At 37.3% G+C, this 21,349-nt stretch overlaps 1 protein-coding gene across 4 annotated transcripts in view; it reads right to left on the bottom strand.

Moving 5' to 3' along the window:
- Positions 1-21,349, bottom strand: part of LOC148030990 (MADS-box transcription factor 23-like) — a 54,868-nt gene that overhangs the window by 18,922 nt on the left and 14,597 nt on the right. The window contains exon 3 of one of the 4 annotated variants that reach the window (XM_087684524.1): positions 12,949-13,888. The exons of the other annotated variants lie outside the window; for them this stretch is intronic. Coding sequence (XP_087540650.1) covers positions 13,502-13,888 — 387 coding nt within the window. The 3' untranslated portion in view covers positions 12,949-13,501. Of the gene's footprint in view, positions 1-12,948; positions 13,889-21,349 lie in introns of those variants that run through there. 4 annotated transcript variants of the gene reach the window in all.

Below are 21,349 nucleotides of genomic sequence, written 5' to 3'. Positions count from 1 at the left end.
AAAGAGATATAAATTCGAGCACCCACAAAGTTGATTTTATGTAATTTTATTTTCTCTGTTTCATATAGAATAGAATAGTTTAGGAAAATAAATAGTAAATTTCATAATGCATATTTGATGCTTCAAAGATGCTATTTTGGTACCTAGATGGTATGGTTATGCTTTTGGAATGCTATTTGGATAGTTTAGAGCTCGATTGGCTTAGTTTTACAGAGGTTTATTGCTATCATAACAGTTTGGACAATAAGCATACAACAGTGAGCTTCATGTCTTAAATACCTATTGTACCTACATAGTATTCCAAGTATGCTACATGTCTACGGTGATGTCTAGCATTGATGTATGAGCACAGATATGGTTATGACATGTTGTGACACTTGGATTTGAGCTATATTTTATGTACTTGGTCTTTGGTCAGTTGCTTTGATATTTTATGCTTACTTATGGGTATTGAAGCTTCATTTGATATTTTTACTCCCAGAAGTATTTTGGTGTGCTTGGGTTTCTTGGATACTTTGATGTATATGTCTTGAGCTTTTCTTACTCACTTTACATTCTAGATTTGCTTCCAATGAGAGATACTTGTACTTACTTGGCAGGGCTTAGTTCTTTGAGATCATGGGAATCATGGTTCATGTATATACTATCTTGTATGCTATTGGACATAGTTACCTCTGCTTATGGGTTGATTTGAATATGTATGCTTTGGATGTTGACACTTAACTCTGTCAACAATTTGCCAGTGATGTATATGCTTAAGGGATGTATAGCTTCTTGAAAATTTGAGTTTGTGATAGTCTTTGGTTCCGGTGGTCTATGCTAAGTCCACTACTAGAGTTGTATTATTTGTATCTTGGTTGCTACTCAAATATCCTTAGTAGTGGAAGCTTACTTTCGTGGCTATTTTCCCATAGTTGGGGATTGACATATACTATTGTTGTTATTTCAGCATTGCTATGATTACAGTTTTAAGCATTATTTTGAAAAGCATACTTTGTACTTTGGCAGTCTATTGTTTGTAGTTGATGGATAGCTTGATAATTTGGTATTCCCTCTTATTTTACCTTTGTTTTGGCTAAGTTTTGGGGGGCTAATTTACAGTCATTTACAACAACCCATTCTCTTGGATTGTACAACGATATATTGTCATTATGGCTAGTTCTTCGAACGATAGTGTTATTTTTAATATTGAAAAGCTTGACGGCACAAACATTACCTATTGGAAGATGCAGATATGGTAGATATTGGTTCAAAATAAGCATGTTAGGTCTTTGAAAATCAAGAGTGTCAAGCCCAAAGGCATTAATTAGGATACTTGGGATGAGTTAGATGAGCTATGTAAATCCACTATTATATTATCATTCTTAAAACAAGTTTATTTCAAAGTTGTGGAACCTAAGGATAATATTTGATAGTTTCAAGAGAATATATATAATCTTTATGATAAGCAAAATCATGCTTCACAAATGTATTAGTTGAAACAACTCATAGACCTTCGCATGAACGAAGGGACTAGTGTATCCGCACATTTGAATTAGCTTCATTCGATTTTCACCTGGTCAACTTTGCAGGACATTGACTTTAAGGATAATTTACCTCCCTTATTCTTGCTTGTGACACTTCTTGAGTCATAGGACACTTTTTGTACTGCCATATGTGCTAATATGCCTAAGGATGGTTTGAAACTCTTGGATGTTGAGGGTGCCTTACTCACAAAGGAGATTAATAGAAAGAATGTGAATGCAGCCCATACTCCTCATGCATTGGTTGCTAGGGACAAACATGATCGTATCAACGATAATGACCATTGTGGGAGAGACTCACAAAGATTTCAGACTTGTAGGGAGTCTCATAGTAAGTCCCGTGGTCATAAGGCCTCTCTTACATGTCATTATTGTGGAAATTGGGGTTATATCAGGCCGAATACTATAAGATGCATAATTATCAATGCAAGGAGAAAGGCAATAGCAAAGTTTAAGATAAGTTTGATGATTGTAGCATTGTCCAAGGTCCACCGTAAAAATTGAGGAGATAAATGCCTTGGAGCCTGAGTTTGATATGATGATTACATCTTGGAAACTTTTTCTCTTGATGCTAGTCAGTCACTTGATGCCTACCATACCATGGCAGATTCTGTGAGACTAGAAAATGACTTGGCATTGAATATTATTAGCATTAGTAATGTTAGACTATATTTGCATCGAGCAACAGTTTTGTCTTACATGATGTATGTCATATTCGAGTGTTGACCAAAAGCCTACTCTCTACTGGATAGTTGGATGATGCAAGATATAATGTATCTTTTGGTGATTCCTCATGGAAGATTACTTGTGAAAATTTTGTCTTTGCTCGAGGTGCCAAGGCTGGTAGCCTTTATGTTCAATAATAAATTGATTGTATATTTGCTCAAAAAACAATCTAGTATAAAATGAGATTGTAAAGGCATTTGAGCTAGGTTGCACCAGCTTTACCATGGTGAAGAGAATTGTAACAATATGCTCAAGTTTCCTACAATCGTGCTAGTGTGAAGGGCTATAGCTTGATGGCAAAAATGTCTACAATAATGCCTAGCAAAAACAAATGATTGGGTAAAGCAGGTGTCCTAGGAGAATAGCTAATATTGATTTGTTAGAGCTACTAATCCTACGATAGCACCTTGCATTTCCTAAGGTGTAGCAAGGTTACACTGGGGTTTGGGTAACCCACTACACCCATACTCTGCATGCTTGCCCCAATGTTAGTGGGCCGCGGGGGGGCGGGGGAGTGAGATCTCACTCCCCCAACCAAGGGTGGGTATGACCCGGCGCTTTGTAAACATAAAATGAGCTTATACATGCATGTTTAAATGCAAGTTGTTCCTTCTAGAACATAGTATTTGAATAGGATGATTGAGATACGCTCTATATGGTTAAAAAAGTAATATATAAAATAGGTACCGGTACGTTCGATATGTTCAATCGCAATAGGACTTCGTCCGTATCGGATGACGTTGCTAATATGAGAATCGAACTCTGTACCTGCGAGAAATTAGGTTTAGCTGCAACCACAGCACACTGTTTAACTGCGAGAGATTGTATGTCTCGAGGAGGTCATGTCTGGCCACGGACGATTGTATGCAGTGTCATGATCCGTGATCAGTGTTATGACGGGGGTGACAGGGGAGCTGGTTGTGTAGGAAGAAGCCATGGTGGGTGGCAAGGTTTTTGCGATGGCCGTGAGACGAAGGCGATGGCGACGGCGATGGCGATGGCGATGGCGATGGCGATGGTCTTGAGCAGGCCCTTCGTCCACCGGCCCAGACTAGATATTGTGCCGTGAGCCGTTCGTGACAAGGCGCAGCTAGTCTTTTGTCCACCGTGCAAGTGTGAACCCACCCTTAGGTATCAATAGCCCCAACCTTCCAATCGAGCAAGGATGGTCCAAGAAAGAAAGGTATCCAACGGCCCGAGTATTTGCTTGCTAGTTCATTCTTGTTGTGGATATCTAAATGTAAAGCACCTCACGAATTATCAAGTAGATAGAGTACTAAAAACGTTTCTGACGATGGATAGATAGAAACCAATTTGCTTGAGTTGATGTGGAGACCGCGAGTTTAATGGAAAACTTGCATGGTCCATAACCTTGCATCGTTCTTAAACTTGAAATGGGCTTCACTGAGTATGATCATTCCATAAATGTCCAATGACTCCCTATGATCAAAATGAAAAGAACAAATAATCTTATGGACGCCCAAGAAACAAGAATAACAATCGATCATGCCATAAAATGTTGTGCTAAGCACCAATGCATATTGAGTGTTGAAGTAGTTGCTCTTGCGTTGGAGCCTTTGTCCTAACAATGTTTCATTGTCGATATGGAACCTCCTTGAACCTTGCTTTGAGAGAAGATTTCCTTTTTAGCCAATACTCTTTCTTGAAATATTCCTTATTGAGTTTGCCAAAGTGTCCCATACTTGTAGGATGAATCCTTAGTGTAAAACACTTCAATAATCAAATGTGGGTGGAAACAATGGATGCAACATATGGAGATTGAGACCAGTAAACACATTGAAGACTTCACTTAGAATGAATAGTGAAGTCATCTAGGCAAGTGCATGTAACAAGACCTAGAAACTATGAAACCAAGAACATATAGGGATGTATATATAGGATCTAAACTATAGCCATCTAGATCTAGACACTAAGATTATGTGTTCTAAAGTATCTCCATGTAGGAATGACAAAACACCAAAGCAAAACACAAGATACAAGAGCATAAAGTTGAAACCCAAAACACAGAAAAGCATGAAGAACAAATGAAATCAATGGAACCAAAACCATGTACAATCCAAGCATGCATAGCAACCTCACAATTCGGGGAAGCTAATATATGTATATCCTCTACATCATGTGTGTTCAAGGCTTATTTGTAAATATCCTTATCTATGAAATTTTCCTAGATAAAATATAATCATTTTCTATTCAATCTCTAAATAAACCCTTTTTATATTACACCCTTCTATATGTAAAAAATATATACAAATGGTATTTTAAAAATACCTTATTTTGAACCCACGTGATGCACACATATATTTATGAGTAACTTACTTGAGATAAGAACTATCACCATAGTGAGGAGAAAGCAAGCAACCTCTCTCCGTTTCTAACAGTAAGGATCTCATACCCAATGACAACCATGATGGAATATGAAAGTACAAGTGATCACATAAATGAGAAGGACACACACACAGAACTTCTTGATTGTTTATTACTATGGCATGTGCACATGTGCGTGCAGATGCATGCACGCACACATATATACACAACATGGACTTCTTAGATAAAATATAATCATTTTCTATTCAATCTCTAAATAAGCCCTTTATATTACACCCTTTTGTGTGTTAAAAAATATATACAAATGGTATTTTGAAAATACCTTATTTTGAACCCACGTGATACACACATATATTTATGAGTAACTTACTTGAGATAAGAACCATCACCATAGTGAGGAGAAAGCAAGCAACCTCTCTCCGTTTCTAACAGTAAGGATCTCATACCCAATGACAACCATGATGGAATATGAAAGTACAAGTGATCACATAAATGGGAAGGACACACACACACAACTTCTTGATTGTTTATTACTATGGCATGTGCACATGTGCGTGCAGATGCATGCACGCACACATATATACACAACATGGATCTCATACCCAATGACAACCATGATGGAATATGAATGTACAAGTGATCACATAAATGGGAAGGACACACACACACAACTTCTTGATTGTTTATTACTATGGCATGTGCACATGTGCGTGCAGATGCATGCACACACACATATATACACAACATGGACTACACACACCCACCCTAAACTAGGTTGACCAAGAAAGTCTTGATGCTAAACTTGTTGCTATGTCCAACATCGTCCTTTTCTTTGTGCAATACATATTATGCCATGATGCCTATAATGATGGCATATCACCTCAAGTTAACATGGAGAAGTGGTGATCTAGAAGTTGCACTTATTCTTTCATCTTGTTGATGTGGATTATTTCTCCTTATTGCCATAGCTAATGCTACTAGGTACAATTTAAAGCTCTAGTAAATGGTTTAAAATGTGATCTAAAATAGTATTGATAGTTAAGATATACATATCCAAAAAGCTAGACAAAGTGCTCTAGTTGAAATACTTCCTTAGCCATCAATGTTTCCGTTAAGAACATGGCTAAGTGCAAAAGACCAATATAACATTGGATAGCTTTTTTACTACAAGACATACATAGAGCATTATTTGACCTAGGTAATTGCATTTTAGGCTTGTCCCTTAAAGAGCACATGGATAATTATACAATCAACAATGTGGGAATATGGGTTGTCTAAAATTATGGAACTACTTGGCTCAAATCTTTCCTTAATTGTAGGCAATTAGAGCATGGTAGCTAAGGGCATTAGAATCTCAATAAACAAGCATATTCATACCATTTCAGTTATTTTCTTTTGGGTGTTAGGAGTTTTGCATCAAATCTTTGCGTTTAACATCCTTGTTTGATTTGGATGATCCTTTGTTGCTCATACTTGTGATTATTTAGACCTTTGTAATGCTTTATTGGCCCTTATCCCCACATTGAGTCACCATACTAGATTCTAAACTCTTTTGGTTATAGTTCATACTTTCTATTTCGAATTTGTGTTCCTTTTTCCTTGAACTATCATGCAAATATCCTAGGGTGCCATCATATGTCTTGAGCTTTCAAATTAAAAACAACTAATATTGCCTTGACATTCAAACTGGTGTTTAAAATAATTGGATTGCATATCATATCATATTGTCATGAAGGCTTGCAAAATAAGATGACTTGAAAAAGGAGTTCTAAATTGATGCATAATTTCCATTGCTTTGGTTTTCCAACTTGGACAATGAACTACATGTGCATAATTTTCATTAGCTACACAAATGTTGTTTTAGGAGCTTAAAATTGAGACATTAAACCTACATCTTTTGTAGTATGTTGGGAAAAGCTATAAAGTTATGGTACAGGGGAGGGGTTTGATTGATTTTATCACCAATTTCTATAATACAGGGGGACTACCTCTTCATCATCTTGACCCTATTCTTATGCTTCTTCATCACTTTGACAATAATAACATGTTTTAAAAGTGACATTTGTTCTATAACCTAAAATAGAGATTGACAAAAAGGAGCTGCTAGCTCCTCAATATCAACACTAAAGACCTACCAAGATTTGTCTCCTATATGTCAACTTGTGTTGGCTTGCATAAACTTATTATGCTTCATTGAGCACTCAATCAATGCATGGGTGAAAGGCCCAAATAGTTGAGCTCTCAATTCATCCATGTGAATAAGATGCTATATGGGAGATAACCTTCCAACTCTTCTTAACTAAATACATATAAATGCAAACTAGATATAAATCATGAACTAGAGCACTAGCTCTTTGAAATTGAGACAATATGTGGGAATGTTGAATAGTTTGGTCCATGATTGGGTTATGCCATTGCAAGCTCCTAAACTAGTAAATCTCAATAAGTATGATTAAGATGACAACTGTATTTTGTAATACATGTAATACATATTAGCATAGATGGTCATAACTATTTGCTTTTGTATGGATGTACACAATAGTTAGAACCTTCGTACAATGGCTTGAAAAGACTTCTCCTAAGGATTGCTATTGAGATGATAAGTGTAACCATTACATCTCTATGCATCAGATACTTCAAACTGGTATTAGAGCATCAATCATCATGAGCCTGCTTCTCGGAGCTCATTCAAGCCATGTTAGCTCATCCCATGTAAAGAGAATAACAAGCGGCCTTCAATCTTGATCAGGTCACATGTCACACAGGCCATCAAGAGCAATCTGCAGGTCATGCAGGACATGCACCCTAGGCATAGGTCATGGGACACAATCTATTTACAAGTCACTAGTCACAGTCACGTCCAGGTTAAGGTAGTAGTTGGTAGCAATTCGCAGGTCAGCACAAGTTGCATATAGCGTTTCGATAGTCCATATTTTTTGTCTTAACAAAAATCACGTTTTTTTCCAAAAAGTTTATCCTTTGGTAAATTTTGTGGGCTACCACACGCGAAAAAGCATAGATTGAGAAATCCTAAAGATTGTTCATGCATTTACTCTTGAAATTTGGGGCTTCTGACATATACTTGGAAATTTTTCTTGACTAAGTAAAATTTGTGAAATTTACATATAGTTGGGTCTCAAATTGAGACTTTTCATGTATTTGTGAAAATTGCATAGTGAAAAATACAAATTTCTAAAATTTTAATACATTGGACCCCACATAATTTGGGACTTTTGTAAAATTTTGTGTCAAGTTTGGTCTTAATATGCACTTGCAATATAATTTCTATGCAAATTGAGCACATTGCACCCCCGAAAATTTTGGTGCTTATAAAAATTTGTAAAATCTTGGCAAAATTGGATTGTGGAATCTACTTGAGAGTTATGTTTGATTTGGGAGCTATGTATGATACAATTAGAGCAGTTTGAGCAGAGAAATTTTGGGACTTTTAACCTTGGTCAAATTTCTCCCTTGGATGCATAATTTGGAGTTGAAATTGCATCCAAAAATTAGGGCTTTCTCATGCAATTTGATGTATTAGCATATGGCATAGCTGCAATTACTTGTGATGTGCTATATAACACATTTTGTGACTCTAAAAATTGATTTTCATATCTAAAATTTTTGTAATTACTTGGTTTTTCATTGTTGCTTGGTACTTATTTTGTACCTTGGTCATTTGTGTGATAGTCGGAATTACATTTGTTGACCTTTGAGACATTTTTGGGCTGTAAATCATGGCTGGCAGTAGTGATGGCAAAACTTTTGCCCATTAAGAAGCTTGAGGGTGCACACAACTTTGCTATATGGCAGAAGCAATGCCATAATGTCTTGGTGCATAAGAAACTTTTGAAGCCCATAAAGACAAAATGAGTAAAACCAACAACCATGGATCAAGATGAGTGGGATGAGTTAGATGAGCTTGCATGCTCTACCATAGAGCTTTCAATGTCAGACACTTTGTTATCTAACATAGAGATTTAAAAGTTGCTTATGATATGTAACAAAGACTTGAGAAGTTATATGCTCAAGAAAGTGTGGTAAGCAAGGTTTATTGGTTGAAAATTTTGATAGACCTTTGTATGAAGGAAGGTACGTCTATGTCTATACATTTGACAGAGTTTAACTCTATTTTCAGCTAGCTGATTGCTTTGGAGTTCAACATTGATGAGGAGTTCAAGGCAACATTTTTGCTATGCACTTTGCCTAAAAGTTGAGACACTTTTAGGACAACAATGAGTAACTCTAATGCCATACTATTATATATTCAGATGTGGAAAGCTCTTTACTCATGGAAGAGCTAAATTGGCAAAATAATTTAACAAACAAGTCTTCCCATGCACTACGTACTAGAGGTAGATCCCAACAAAAGGGTGATTCTGAAAATAAAGCATGTAGAAAGTGTCGTGAAATAAATATAGAGTGCCATCATTGTGGCAAGAAAGGTCACTTAGAGTGAGATTGCTTTAAGTGGAAGAAAGAGAAGGGAAAGGGTAAAAGACATTGATGATAGCAAAGATGAGAAAAAGGATAGCAAACATGCAAAGAAGAGCAGTGTAAGGATAGAGAAAGTCAATGTAGTCAATTACAAGAGTAAGAGTGGCAGTGATGTACTCATTGCTTTTTCCTTTAGTGCACAGTCATTGATTGCAGATTGCACACTTGGATTCTTGATTCAAGTGCTTCATTCCATGTGACACCACACCTGAGTGGTTTTCTAATGATAATGGTGGTAGACATGGTATTGTCCACTTGGGGGACAACTATGTGTGTGACATTGTAAGGATTGGCAGTGTGCAATTAGCCTTTCAGCATGGTTTAGTCTTCATCTTGCATAATGTGAGGCATGTATCCTAGCTCAAGAAGATATTTGATGAGCATATGGTAGCTAGATGATGAAGGCTACCACACCACTTTTGGAGACAGAAAATGGAAGAAATGTATGGGACCTAGGATTTTTGCTAAAGGCTCTAAGATCGACACTGTATCTATTACATGTATAGTATGTGTGACCACATTGTCACCATAATCGACTAGCCAAGTGTGTCTTTGGGGCACAGCAAGTTGTTGGGACACATGAGTCAAACTAGAATGAAAGTGCTTTCTCATTTGGGTTATTCATCTGAAAGAAGTGCTAAACATGTCCAAGTATTTTACTCAAGTTCAAAAAGAGGACATACCAAAACCTCTTCAAGAGGTCATGGTATGGGACGTACTGGTGATAACCAACAAAACAAGTTAAATCAATAGTTTGGTAATATGCAAGTTTGAGGAGGCTATGGGAAGTTTAGAGACAAGGGGAGCTCTAGAGGAAGAGATAAAGGGAAGAATAGAGATTTTGATATATGTAGTATTACTTGCCATTATTATGGTAAAATAGATCATATTGTAGCAAATTATGCATTATCGTCACGATAGAATGAAGATAAAAAATGAGCATCTATTTGTTATGCAGCATGTGATGAATGTTGTTTTAGGAAAGGAGATACATGATGATGTATGGCATGTCGATTCATGTATATCTAATCATGTAACCATCCATGTTGAATGGTTTGAAGAGATGTTGGATTTACAAATTATGGGTTATGTACGCATGTTGGGGGGTGAGTGTGCAATGAAGTGCGAGATAGAAATGGGGCAAGAGCAGTATTGAGAGTAAGAGAGAGAATCCCAAGATGAGTGTACCAATTAGTGATAGTATACAAATAACAAAATGTATTTATATGTTAGAGTACAAATAAGGATGTGTTCACACCCGTAAGTTTATACACATAGATTAACAGACTTTACACCTGATAACCTCCCATTTAAAGGCTTGAAGTGATACCTTTAAGCTAGCCAACTTCCACTAATCGGACACAATGCTCATGTTAAGCCTTTGCAGGACTCTTAGTGAGAATATCGACAAGGCTATCTTAAGTTTTGAACTTAGTGAGTGTGACAAGACCATCATCCAAGACCTGTCGAATGAAGTTTTATTGAAAATCTATGTAATTGGTACGTGCATGAAACATGGCATTCTTAGCTAGACATACGACACTCTGGCTATCACAACCAAGCACTAGAGTAAGAGAAGAAATAATAAAATCCTTGACCAAACAGCCAAGCCAAATATCTTCCTTAAAAGCTTTTGTGGTGAAATATATTTAGCCTCTCTGTAGTGCTCAATGGTACAATTTTCTACAACCTTGAATACCACAAAATAGCACCACCAAACAAAGTAAAGACATAACCATTGATAGATTTTCTAGTGTCAAGATCTCTTGCCATGTTTGAATCACAGAATCCTTGCAACTCTAGTGTACCCTTTCCATAGCATATACACTTTTCTTGTGTATCTTTTAAGTATCTTAAGATACATTTTATTGCTTCCCAATGTGGCTTGCTAGGGTTAGATATGAATCTACTAACAACTCCTACTGCATTAGCAGTGTCAGGATGAGTTGCAACCATGGTATACATCCAAGAACCACAAGTTGATGCATAAAGTATGCTCTTCATAGCAATAGCAACTGCATCCTCTTTTGGGCAATCAACTTTGCTAAGCTTTGTATATCGCAGTAAAGACACACCAAGAGGCTTAGCATTAGCCATATTAAATTTTTCAAAGTACTCTGTTGATATAGTTGTCATATGAGAGAAACAAGGTTGTCCTCCATCTCTTTTAATGTGCATGCCTAAAATGTGTTCAGGTGCCCCCAAATCTTTCATTGAGAAGGCTAAATTCAGCTGCCTTTTAAGAGCATTTAAAGTACTCTTATACTTTCCTGCAATCAGCATGTCATCCACATATAAGACTAGCACAAAAAGGCTTCCATCATCAGTCTTTTTAGTTTATAAGCAATGATCTGCATGACTATGTTTAAATCCATGACTAAGCATAAAAGTATCAAACTTTTTATTTCATTGTCTAGAGGCTCGTTTCAACCCATATAAGCAACATTTCAACTTACAAACTAAATGCTCTTTCCCTGGCATAGCAAAACCTTTAGACTGTTTTATGTACAACTCTTCATCTAGATCACCATGAAGAAAAGTAGTCTTCTCATCCATCTCATCCAACTCTAAATCCAAGGATGCAGTGAGAGCAAACAAGACACGAAGCGTAGTCATCTTCACCATTGGTGAAAAAACCTCCTAGAAGTCTATGCCTTCCTTTTGTGTGTATAGTCCTTAGCAACCAAATGTGCCTTGTACTTGGGCTTCCCATCAATACATTTTACCTTGTAAACCCATTTGTTAGCTTTCCTATCCTTGGGCAAAGGTATAAGCTCCTATCTATTATTTACATACAGAGACTTCATCTCTTCGTGCATAGTGAGCTCCCACTTTCTCTTATTTTCACATGACTATGCCCCTCTAAATGTTAGAGGCTCACCTTCATCAATCAATAAAATGCGATCCAAAGATAGTTGAAACCTCTGTGGTTTCCTTTTAACACGTGTAGACGTTCTTACCCAATTATCTGTATTGTTAGGCAATGGGCCTATATCCTTAGGTATATGCACACCATCACTTGGTGGTGGCTAATTTTCAGCATTTTCTTGTTTTTGTAACTTGTTTTCAACATGTTCTTGTTGTCCTATTCCATCCTGTGCATCTATTTGTTGTCCATTATCTTCTAGTTATAGCACAATAGATTGCTGCTCATTTTCAGCATCAAAAGGAACAGAATCTTTAACTAATGGTTGTTGGATGGCTAGCTATTCATGCTAAAATTTGACATTATTTGTATCAAGGTCACCGCGTGTATCATTTTTCAACAACTTTGTCTCATTAAACACTACATTCTCGGCTATGTACTATCTTCCTATCTTAAGGAATCTAAACTCTATAAGCCATCTCTCCCTCATCTCCATATCCCATGAGGATGCCCTTGATGGATTTAGTCCTCTGATTTACAGAAACATGCACAAAGGCATCACAACCAAAGACACACAAATGATCATATGAAGCAAGTTTTCCAAACCAAACCTCTTTAGGAATGCCATTTTCCAATGCATGATTGGGAGATCAATTACATGACTTTCTATTGAAATCATCAATAAAAGTTTTGAATGGCATTCCTGAATAAAACATCATCATTAGAAACTTTTTGAACTCAATAAAACATCATCATTAAAAACTTTTTGAACTCATTAGAAACACATACACCCATGACTTTCTACTGAAATCATAAATAAAAGTGACTAAGTAAAATGTACCCCCATATGAATTAACAGGCATAGTACACACATCAGAGTGTACTAAGTCAAGAGCATTGGACTTTTTAATGACACCAGAGTAATCAGAAGACTTCACATGTTTTACATACATGCAATCATTACAAAAGTCGAGACCAAAGCCTTTTACATCAAATCTCCCTAATAAAGAGGAGAGAACTCGAAGGCCTCTCTTGCTCATATGACCAAGTCTTTTATGCCAAAGTTTCATCTATGAAAATGAACTTCAGCCACATCCAAAAAATTGCCAAGTAATGCTTTACAATGCAAATAGTACAAAGTCTCATTTTTGTTGCCTTTAACAATCAACATAGAGCCCTTGAGGACCTTCCAAGATCCACCATCTAAGGTAGTAAAGTATCCTCTTGCATTAAGCTGTCCAACTGAGACTTTTCTTTATACCAGGTACATATTTGACATCCTGTAAAATCAGCTCTTAGCCATTTTCAAGAGCCAAGTGAATATTACCTACACCCTCTATTTTACATGCATAATTGTTACCCAAGTAAACCTTGCCTAGGCAACCTACAATGTATTTAGAAAAGGACTCCAAAGAGGGAGTAACATAAAAAGAGACACCACTATCTACTATCCATGATTGGAACAGTCCATCATGAGCTGAAAATAAGGCATCAATCACCTCCCTATTGGTGATGTGCATTTCACTTGCTACTACCATAACATCTACATCATTGCATGAGGCTGCAACAAGTATCTCTCGGATGTCAGAGAGCTCTTCAATGACCACACTAGATGCAACATTTGCCTTTGTAGCTTCTTTTGAGGGAGAGCTGTAATTGTCTTTCTTGCCATCCTTATTTTTCTTTCCTTGAGGTTTCTTTCTTTTTGGATTTTTCTTATAGTATCGCCAATCGGGCTTTTTATGCCCTTTATGCCCACATTGATAGTAAGTAACATCTTGTTGTTTGCCATTGCCTTTACTCCTGCTTTTCCGTTTATTTCTTGTATTACCCCTCCTTTTTGACTTGCCTCTAAGATGATAGGTTGAATCACTGCTTTCCCCATTAGACTTTGTTTTGATCTTCTCATTGAGAATAGAGCCCCTATCACCTTCAAAGGTCAAAGTAGGGTTGTTGCTTAGTGAAATGACCAAAGAATTCTAGCTATTAGGGAAAGTCATCAACAAGAAAATAGCCTTCAATTTATCATTAAAGGGTTGCAACCTAGAGTCCTACAAAGCAATTGACTCAAAATCCCTATGAAAGCACTCAAATACTCCGTTGTTGACATAGACTTATCCAACTCCATGTTCACAAGCTTACACATGAGATGCACTTGATTTACCAGAGTTATATTTTCATAAGTGTCCATCAACTTTTTCAATATGGCATAAACCGTATCAATATGCTTAATGTCCGTAAGTACATCATCAAATACAACCATTTTAATATATGTAATGGCCTTCTTGTTGAGTCTAGTCCAATTCTCATCTATCATAGCTATAGGCTTGATTTCCAAAAGAGCATCATCACAATCCTTGAGTTAAAAAATGCATTGCATCTTGTCCTTCATTTCAAGAAGGGATTTAGTATCATTGCTCGTAGAAGCATTAGTGGCCACTATTTAGCAAACTATTAAGTTTCCATGTTGTATTTTATGAAATTAAATATTAGGCTCAATATTTAGCTAATTTTAGCCCAAAATTTCAAGAGATAAGAGCAAGATTTGATCCAAGTTTATGTATAACAATAGAAGGAATGACTTTCAATAATATAAGTGAGTTTTCAACATATAATCCATGCATATACCACTGCAAAGTGACTTTAGAAATATCACCAAAAATACATTTGTAATAGTCCCAAATATACAAATGTCACTAAGACTGCTACACCATGAATATTCAGCAATATATTCATCTCAATGGGAGCTATTAAACATGTATACTACATACAAATGTGCCCAAAAGTACTTCTGATACATAGAAACACAAAATCTCACAAGTGGAAGATAATAAGCTCAAATTTCATTGCTTACAGTACTAAGATTACTTCAACAATGTCCTTAATGAACATTTCACAAATCAAAATTTTCAAAATTCACAAATTTCAACAAAAGCCCCAAAATTTCACTAACCAATCTACCCCAATTGTATTAATATTGTTTTCAAGAGTAGAAAATATATAAATTTAGCAAAATTCTACAGAATTTTGCAAAAGCTTCTAATTTCTCGGGTCCAAATGTGCACCAATGTCAATAATTTTGGCTCAACTGAGGAAAATTTGACTGATACATGAAAAGCCCTAAAATTTGCAAGACAAACGCAAACAATTTCTATAATTTTCAGATCAAATGTCATTGTTATGTATGATCAACATTAAATCTAAGAAAATCCCCAAATTTTCAAGCATAAATATACACAAATCTGGGAGTTGTGCTTATGCATGTGAATCCCCATTAGTAAGAAGAAAAATAGAATATAAAAAAAATATTTTTTTAAATTGACAAAACAGGAGCTATCAAGGCGTGGTGCCCATTGACCTATCTCACGCTTGGCCCGTCACGCCACATCAGACTGATGCCTGTTTGAGTCATGATTGTCGATGGGATATCGCCTCATGCCTAGTCATGTTGTGACTGCTTGCGTGTGACAAATTTGGTCAGGCACAAAATGACAATCTCCAAGGCTTGCCTACTGTCCATGCTAACTTTAAAAAGTGCAACTAATGAAATTGACCAGTTGACTAGTAAAGAGAAATGCTTGCTATCCATTGATTAGCTGAAAGGTGAATGGCTTGGCTTCTTCTTTCTGTGTGTAGGATTGACTCGTACTGTCCTTATAAAGTACGCACATATTCTTTCCGCAACTCACAACTCTGATACTAGTGAAAGAATCCCAAGATGAATATACCAGTTAGTGACGATACACAAATAATAAAATGTATTTATATGTTAGGATACAAATAAGAGTGTATTCACACTTGTACATTTATACATACAAAGATTAAGGGACTTTACACCCAATAGTGTAGATGAGTGATGATTTATACCACCCAATTTCACACATTGAAAAAGTTCTTTTGTCCTTGCATGATGGTGAGACAAAGAGTCTCTTGGATATATTACGTGTGCTATTCATCACAAAGAATTTAGTGTTTGTTGGTTAGATGGTAGAGCAAGGATTGCAAGTTCAATTTAATGCAAAGGTTGTTTTAGAAAGGATTTCAATAATAAGTTTAGGTTGGTCATAAAACAAACTAGAGTTGGCCCCATGTTTACTTTAGATGTTAGAATTCCTGCTATGAATGATGCTATGTATGCTAAAGGTAAAGGAATGGTTTAAACATTGAAATATGGCACAAACATATTGGATATGCAAAAATGCAAATACTAAAATTAATGCAATCCAAAGGGTTAGTTACAAGGTTACTTGCTTTTAGAGTTGCACAATTATGAAGCATGTCAATTTGCTAACTAGGCAAGACAATCTTTTCTGCATGATAGAGATGTGAGTAGGAATATCCTTGATGATGTGTATACACATATTTGGGAATCTACACAAAATATATCTCTTGGGTGTATTTTATGAAGAAAATGAGTGATACATTTGAGCACTTTAAAATTTCAAGTCTATTAGTCTTGAAAGTTAAGTAAACATAAAATGGAGAGGAAGAGTATCTCTATAATGAGTTCAGTGACTTCTTGAGATCTCATGAAATAAAGAGAGAGTTTACTTGTAAGTATATCCCACAACAAAATGGGTTTGTATAAAGAAAAAATAAACATATTGCAGCAGTTACATTGGTATTAATGGCTAAAAAGAATTTATAAATTTTTTTTTGGCTTGAAGCTCTTCATATTGTTGTCTATATTATGAACAAAACTCCCATAGTTGCAATTCATGGAATGACCTTTGAAAAATGCTTTACAAGCAATAATCTTGATCTATCACACTTGAAAGTGTTTATTTGTATTACATATGTTCATGTGCCAAATGAGCTACAAAAGAAGCTTGATCTAAAGGCTAAAAGATATATTTGCATTGGATTTTCTTTGAGTAGAAAGAATATCACTATTATAACCCTGTCATGGGTCAATTTAGAGTGAGTATGGATGCTATTTGTCATGAGATAAGCAATTGGTATGCATCTACTGGTGATGCATTGGATAATAATGATGATATGGTTATATATAGAAAGAAAATCAAGAATCATGGAGCCTTAATGGACCAAAAAACATTATCAGGTACTACATCTACAGATAGCCCTTCGTCTGAGGAGAAACTAAGGAGCCATTCCACATCTTTAGGTGCATCTACTGATATTGTAGATAAAGTTAAAGAAAAGAAGAAAGTATCAGATGGTAATGATGCATTTGCCAGTCATTTGGGGCTCAATGGAGACTGTAGTGGTTTAAAAAGATTGGATGATGAACTTGGTATTTATCTTGGGGAAGTTACTATATGTATATCATCTACATCACGTGCGTTCAAGGTCTATTTATAAATATCCTTATTTGTGATTTTTTCATGAATAAAATATAATTCTTTTCTATTCAATCTGTAAATAAACCATTTATATTACACCCTTTTGTATGTAAAAAATGTATAAAATTGGTATTTTAAAAATACCTTATTTTGAACCCACGTGATGCACATATATATTCATGAGTAACTTACTCGAGGTATTTATTCAATTAGGACACTATGTAATGTGCTTGTCTATCGGTTGTCCAAGCACGTTTTAGTGGTCCATTAAGAAACAAAATCTAAGCGTCACTACCTAGCTCTCCAATGCAAAGTTTTGGGGTTTGTCGCCTAGGAATTTCCAGTTACGTCGCCTCACAACATAACGTTCACGGCTGAACCCACTAGGATCAACCTAGAATCTAGATTCCTAGTGGTCAAGGTCTCCTAACAACATTCTAGCATCTTGTCTTGGATATCTTACTTTACACAAAAATACCCAAGCCAAAGTAGATCCAAGCAGCACTTGGTTCAAAGAGAATGAAAAATGAGAGGAATACGCCACTCAACCTCTCTACCGATAGGGCATAGTCCCATTCCAGTCCTCTAAAATGGCATGAATTGGGTTCTAACCTATCAATACCTAAAGGTCAAACGATGGTAAAAACTTGTGAGGAGCCTTCCAATTCACTAGGATCACCCTACCATAGAATGGACTCATCGGGGGTTCTGCCCACGTGCTTCGCTCAATAGACATTATTTAGTTATCTAATTAGGTCTTATCACATTTATATGTGACATTTAAAAATCAGCTTCCTTAATTAAGCCTTTTCGAGAACCTGGTTCATTCACATAACTTATGATACTAACATGAAAACAGAGCAAGCAATCCTTTTGACAAACAAGTTCCTTAACTTATCTTTGAGCTAATCTTTGTCTCCTACCCATACAGGAGAAATTATGTATCCCTTCTGCCTTGCAAAAGTAATTGGTCCAAATCATATGCCACCATAAAGCTCCATCCTTTATCTAGAATAGGATCTCCCAATGTCACAAACGTTAGGCTCACGGTAGTCTTCAACGTTCCGGACTAGGCAAGGGCTGTCCAGAGCTCCACCTGACCCCAAGCAGCCTAAAAGTGAGACACAATTTTCGTGGTTGGCCTTTTCACCACTCGACCTTCGGCCCATGAATCAAGGTGTGCCCACTCGGGTTGAAGCGCGATGTGACCTTGGAGATGATCCACTCGTACAAAATATCATTTCCTTAATTAATCTGGTTAAGAATCAAGCACAAACAAGGCATTCAGCCCTAATATTATTTTCCAAGAAAACATTTCTTTATTCCCATGGCAACTTGTCATCATAGACCCTTGCCATGCATTTACCATCTAGTATAAGCACATGGAATAATCATCCCAACCACAATCAATTTAATGCAAAGCATTTAGGACGTTGTTTGATCAACCAATGGAAACAATGGTATTATTTTCCAAACGTTGTAAAAATAGTCGCAATAAACTTTCCATCGCATATTTACTCTCCCGCTTGGGATCAAAGAGCGAAGCTATGTAGAATTTTAATTGACTTTATCTTCCTTTCCCCTAGGGCAAGGAGTCGTGTATCATTAATGTAAGTTTCACATAATCTCTCCCATGCATGTACCGTCTATGTACATAACCCTTAGGGTAACCTTACGAACCCTAAACAATATTGTCCTAGGCGAAGATTAATTGAAGACTTATCGATGCTTAATACTTTAGAGTCTTATATGTTGCTTATACTATGCATGGACTTGTTGCATAAGAACTAGGGGCAATTAACTTCCCTTGATACAAGCACTTCTCAAACTTTATCCTCGAATATTTGAGATGAACTTTATCCTTTTAGTTAACCTATTATCGTGCGACACAGTACGATCTAATGCATCTCGTACGAAAATCAAAGCAAGCAGTCCTTTAATTTGAAAATACATTACTTACGACCGGTATCGCAGTTGGATTGGCAGTGATGCCCTCACCCAAATCTTCGTTGCTCGTTGAGGGATTGCCATCTGCACGCGAGAATTTCCACTTGGGAGCCATCCCCGATCTTCTTCTCTTTTAGATGCACTTGGCAAAAGACTTTCGCACCTTGTACTCGATTAGGGAGGGCCCATTGGGGAGAGAATTAAGCTTGTGGATGGAGGATAATCTCCCGGGAAAAGGTATAGATTCGCGGGCAAAGGGGAAAGAAAGAACGCGTGTGGACACCCTTTAGTTTGCGCACTTGAAGGTGGAGTGTTGCTCTTGTAGTTACACTCTTGTTTCCAACCGCTTCCAATGATCATGGCTATGGCTCTCTCTTTCTCAATCTTGGTAACCCGATAGCCCTTTGAAAGGGGCTTGAAACTCCGCGGCAGGAGAATAGCTTTGACTAGGAAGAAGGGCTCATACATGGAAGAGGTCCTTCATGCGGATGAAAGGAGAATGAAGAGAAGTGGAAGGCCTTTGGTAATGATGATCCCTTGCTTCTTCTTGCCTTCACAGATTTTTAACTCTCTCTCTCTCTCTCTTTCTCTCTTTGTCAGTAGCTAGTGGGGAAGGAAGAGCTAGTGTCTCCTCTTCTTCTTCTTCTCCTCTCTCTCACTCTCACTCTCACCCTCTCCCTCTCTCTCTCTCTCAGCTCGTGTAGCGACCTAGCCTCCTTGCAATGGGGAAGAGAGGAAGAAGGGGCCGAATTGTAGCCTTGGGGGGGGGGGGGGGGGGGTTTATAGTGGGAAGGAGGGTATTATTGGGGGGGAAATGTGGAGAGGACGTGGAGTGCTGGTGGCGGTGACCACCACCTATTCTACATGGTGATGAGGAATTTTGTAGGCCTGTGGCCTCATTCTTGTTCTCTCTCTCATCATCATTACGACCATTGGCCACTTCTTCTCCGTCGACAGCGTTGTCATCTTCCTCTTCTTTCCCCGTGTTATTGCCTCCTCCCTCCTTGTGCTCGTTGCCATCATCCTCTTCATCCTTTTCTCCCCCGCCACCTATCAGCGACGACAAGGGAGAAGGGGATTTTTAATTATTATTTTTAAATATTAAGGGGAGGGGTTCTGATGGTCCGCATGGGGATATTACATCATCTCCCCCTGTGGCAATGAAGGAGCTCTTTGCTCTACCATTCAGGATGTGCCTTGATCAGTCTGAGATCTGCCTGCAAAATGCGGCGCACATCACACTGCCCCTTGATCTCTTCTTTGACTATTTCATTAGTCACATAAGCTTAGCCCAAGACATATACAATGTCCTATGCTCAGTCAAGCTAGGTAACTCTGTCTCCCTTGTGACTTGGATTGTGAATATTTCTGAATATCATAAGTATACAACCACATCATTGGCTTCTAGAAAATGCAATCCAAGAGAACCTACCAAGTCAACTGCTCACGTCCATATTTTATCTTGTTTAATGCTTCATGACTTACAGAACGTTTTAGAGGTCCATCGAGAAACGAATCTAAGCATCGTGCCCAGCTCTCCCATGGAATGTTCCGAGGTTTTTGCCTAGGGTTTCCCAAGTCCGCCTCGCAACGGAACGTTCGTGGTGGCTGAACCCATTAGCATCGACCTGGAATCTTGGTTCCTAGTGGTCAAGGTCTCTTGATAGTATTCTAGCCTTGGGTCTTGGATATCCTACTTTACGTAGAGATACCCAAGTTGAAGTAGATCCAATCCGCACTTAGTTCAAAGAGAATGGGAGACGAGAGGGATGCACCGCTCAACCTCTCTACCAGTGGAGCATAGTCTCATTCCGGTCCCCTAAAAGGGCATGAATCGAGTTCTAACCTATCAATACCTAAAGGTCAAACGACAATAAGACCTTGTGAGAAGCCTCCTAATTCTTTGGAAACACATCCCATACGGACTTGTCGAGGGTTCTGCCCACCCGCTTCCCTCAATAGGCGTTCTTTAGTTATCTAATTAGGTCCTATCAAATTTATGTGTGATATTTAAAAATCAACTTCCTTAATTAAGCCTTATAGGAAACAGGGTTTGTTCACGTAACTTATGACACTGACAAAAAGACAGAGCAAGCAATCCTTTTGACAAACAAGTTCCTTAACTTATCTTCAAGGTAATC

The sequence above is a fragment of the Lygodium microphyllum genome, chromosome 9 (assembly GCF_053477565.2).
Source record: "Lygodium microphyllum isolate KBCC chromosome 9, Lygodium_microphyllum_v1.1.10, whole genome shotgun sequence".
Classification (NCBI taxonomy): Eukaryota; Viridiplantae; Streptophyta; class Polypodiopsida; order Schizaeales; family Lygodiaceae; genus Lygodium; species Lygodium microphyllum.
The sequence above is the reverse complement of the archived record's forward strand: the minus strand, read 5'-3'. Positions and strand labels throughout refer to the sequence as shown.